Source organism: Sinocyclocheilus rhinocerous, unplaced genomic scaffold, assembly GCF_001515625.1.
Source record: "Sinocyclocheilus rhinocerous isolate Xijiao unplaced genomic scaffold, SAMN03320098_v1.1 scaffold1360, whole genome shotgun sequence".
In the NCBI taxonomy this organism is placed as follows: Eukaryota; Metazoa; Chordata; class Actinopteri; order Cypriniformes; family Cyprinidae; genus Sinocyclocheilus; species Sinocyclocheilus rhinocerous.
In genome coordinates this window covers 179,478-182,920 of record NW_015666180.1, presented here as the reverse complement: position 1 = coordinate 182,920, position 3,443 = coordinate 179,478, and the positions used below count along the sequence as shown (strand labels likewise).

The 3,443-nt window shown below is 41.2% G+C and overlaps 1 protein-coding gene across 1 annotated transcript in view; it reads right to left on the bottom strand.

Moving 5' to 3' along the window:
* Positions 1–245: 245 nt before the first annotated feature.
* LOC107732032 (serine/threonine-protein phosphatase 2A 56 kDa regulatory subunit gamma isoform-like) overlaps positions 246–3,443 on the bottom strand; it is a 19,635-nt gene continuing 16,437 nt past the window's right edge. Inside the window, exon 13 of the mRNA XM_016543261.1 lies at positions 246–1,111. Coding sequence (XP_016398747.1) covers positions 983–1,111 — 129 coding nt within the window. The 3' untranslated portion in view covers positions 246–982. The remainder of the gene's footprint in view (positions 1,112–3,443) is intronic.

Here is a 3,443-nt window from a genome sequence, read left to right as displayed (position 1 = left end):
CTCTCTCTCTCACTCTCACACTCTCTCTCACACTCTCTCTCACACACTCTCACTCTCACTCTCACACTCACACTCACACTCTCTCACACTCACACTCTCTCTCACACACTCTCACTCTCACTCTCACACTCACACACTCACACACACACACTCACTCACTCACTCACTCTCACTCTCTCACACTCTCACTCACACTCTCACTCTCACTCACACACTCTCACACTCTCTCTCACACACTCTCACACTCTCACTCACACACTCTCACACTCTCACTCACACACTCACACTCACACTCACACTCACACACTCTCGCAGTAGAGTTTTCAAGTTTTCAGGAAGTGCTTCTAGGTAGTTCAATAAAATAACAGGAAAGCATCCGGATGGAAATTAACAATCGAAGCGTCGGCGTCACACCGCTGCGTTTGGATCTGGATTCATCCGAATGGACCGAAGGCCCTCGTCTCCGCCGCTGGAAGGCACTGAGGTCCTTCTGGAGAGTCTGAGATCAGAAGAGCTTCCTATCGGATCCCAGAGCTCCATGTCGGATGAACTAATCCGGGAATGTTGGCGACATTCAGCCGTCGATCCGATGGAGAAACCGTACCATTGTTTGAACCAGTGAAACAGCACAACGAGCGGAGACACCACGTTCAACCAAACTGTCTATGGCACAGAAGTGAACTAACCAAGCCATCCGATCTGAGCGACACACAGAGAGAACACGTGACAGACGTGCTTTAGTCTGAAACACCACATTAGCTGAAGCAATAAACAGAGAAATAAAACTATGGAAGCTAATCAGCATGACAGTATTGGCACTGGCAACCGTCCCTGAAAATAAACACAAATGTGAAACACAAAGAAAGCTTTCCGCTCCGCTCCAGCCGTGTTCTCAATCACGCAGCGGCGAGCGTCCGGAACACAGGAAGAGAGAGAGTCAAGAAAACCCCGGAGATGTGGAGCCTCCAAACGAACACCTGAGCTAGTCGTGGTTGGTCAGCATGTCTTCGGACCGCCGGTGCGTCTCCAAGGCTTTGGTGGTGAAGGAGTCCTGAGGAAGATCCGATTTACGCCTGACGAGCGGCCGCTCCTTCCTCTGCTCCCTCGACATCTGCACACACACAGATACACACACACCCACACACACACAGAGACACACACACACAGAGAGACACACACACAGAGACACACACACAGAGACACACACACACACACACACACACAGAGACACACAGAGACACACACACACACACACAGAGACACACACACACAGAGACACACAAACAGACACACACACACACACACACACACACAGAGAGAGAGAGACACACAGACACACACACACACGTGAGTCACACTGCCGGTCATCACTCTCCCAGAATCCTCTCTGTTATTCAGTGCTGGGAAGGTTACTTTGGAAATGTAACAGGTTACAGATGAAAAGTTACTCTATTTAAAATGTAATAAGTAGTTTTTAACTTTCAATTACTTTATTAAAGTAATGTAACTGATTACATTTGGTTACATTTTGATTGCTTCTCTAAATGTTTTTAACTATCAATCATTTTGAAACATGTAAAGCAGGCCGGGTTAACCTTACAGCAGTATTTAACACTAATTACTGTCAGACCTTCAGAATCCTTCATCACTCGAATTAAGATAATAATAATTTAATTTTAAAACACAGCCACCACAAAATAAGACTTACTTTGAGATCATTCTGAGATTAAATACAGATTTAAAATCATAACAAGATATAGCCTAGTATACAGTATATAGCTATGATACTGTTTTTAAAATCAAATATTTGCATAGTTATGACAGAAAACACTGGCATCTAACAATGGCTTGGAAAAAACAGTTAAAGCATATACATAAACCCAAATAGGAAATAAAACAGTTATGGAATAAGCATGTGTCCTAAACTCCTGAAACATTGCTGTCTCATATTTTAGAGCAGTCAACGAAATTTATGAAAGAAATCAATCATATCTGTATGTGAGTGTGTGTGTGTGTGAAAAAAAATCAGATGTAACCCTGTTTGTAATTAACATTTTTTGTAATTAACAACTGTAATTTAATTACACAATTTTTCTCTGTGACTGATTACAATTACATTTATTTAGTAATTAAATGACGTAATTCTGTTACATGTAACTAGCTACTTCGCAACACTGCTGTTATTATAACATATCCGCGTCATTCTGTGTCGACTCAACCAGACGTACCCGGCTAAACGATTAGATTTTTATATTTTTTCTGGTGAATGAAATACACAAATGAAGAAGAAAGGCAAAATATTAAATGCCATGTATTAGTAATCCACAGTTTTGTAGAGAGGGTCAAAATGACAATTCCTCCTGAGATCTGGAGGAGAACATGTCTTCAGAAAGATGGCAGCATCATTAAGTTATTTTCACGCAGAGATTGAAAGCTCTATTAGTAAAATCTGTCGACTTTGGCATATAATGCCCCAGATTTGCTAATGGTGACCGTTCAAAAATAGGGAAAAAACACTACATTTTTATGTGTGTAACTCAAGAAATATTAAAGATATCCTTTTAGATTCTTGTTCTTAAACTTTTCTTTTGTAGGCTCTGTATGGTTCAGTTCCAGAGATACCGAGGTCTCAATGAGGCTCCAGAAATAAACTGTTCATTTGGTCAGAAACCAAACGTGGCTCATTTTGCACACAGTTGATACTTTTTTCTTTTAAAGAGGCATGTCTGAAGAACAAATAATGTTGAAACTAGAAATGCATCTTGTTTTATCTATCAAAACAACTGCCTAGATCACACCTGCTCTTTTTCCAAGCGTTGCTTGCCTGTAACTCAAGAAGTGTTAAAGATATCTCTATATCCTTTTAGATTCTGGTTCTTAACAAACTGTTCTTTTGTAATAATCACTTTTTAGAGCCTACGTGGTTCAGTCCCAGAGATATGGAGATTTCATTCCGGCTCCATGTGCAGATTTGTCACTGTCGTCGTATGAAATCATCTTTCTAAAGTCACTTTCCCCTGTAATTTAGCTCTAAATCTCAGGTGATAATTGTTGTTTTGACTTCATGGCATTTTAAATGATACATTTTAGCGGAGGAAGCTTCTGAAATGCGGTTGATTTGACTCGTCTGATATACACACATGATGACTGATATTCACTGAATAAAAGCAGACAGTGGAGAGGTGAAGCATTTCTCCAGCTTTAGTGCCCGTATGGAAAGATGGATTTCTAACTCATAACCACAAACGCTGTCGCTCAGGTGGAGATTGAGAAGAGAAAGGAACACGCGACGCGGATCGTCCTGTAGGGAGTTCTATCATGAACAGACCCTGATATGCCACTATCAGCCATCATGAGGTCCGGATTAATTTAATCAAGAGATGCCACAGAAATCTTTTGTATGAGGACTGAAAATACCGCGTGATGCCTCGTGATCCAATGAA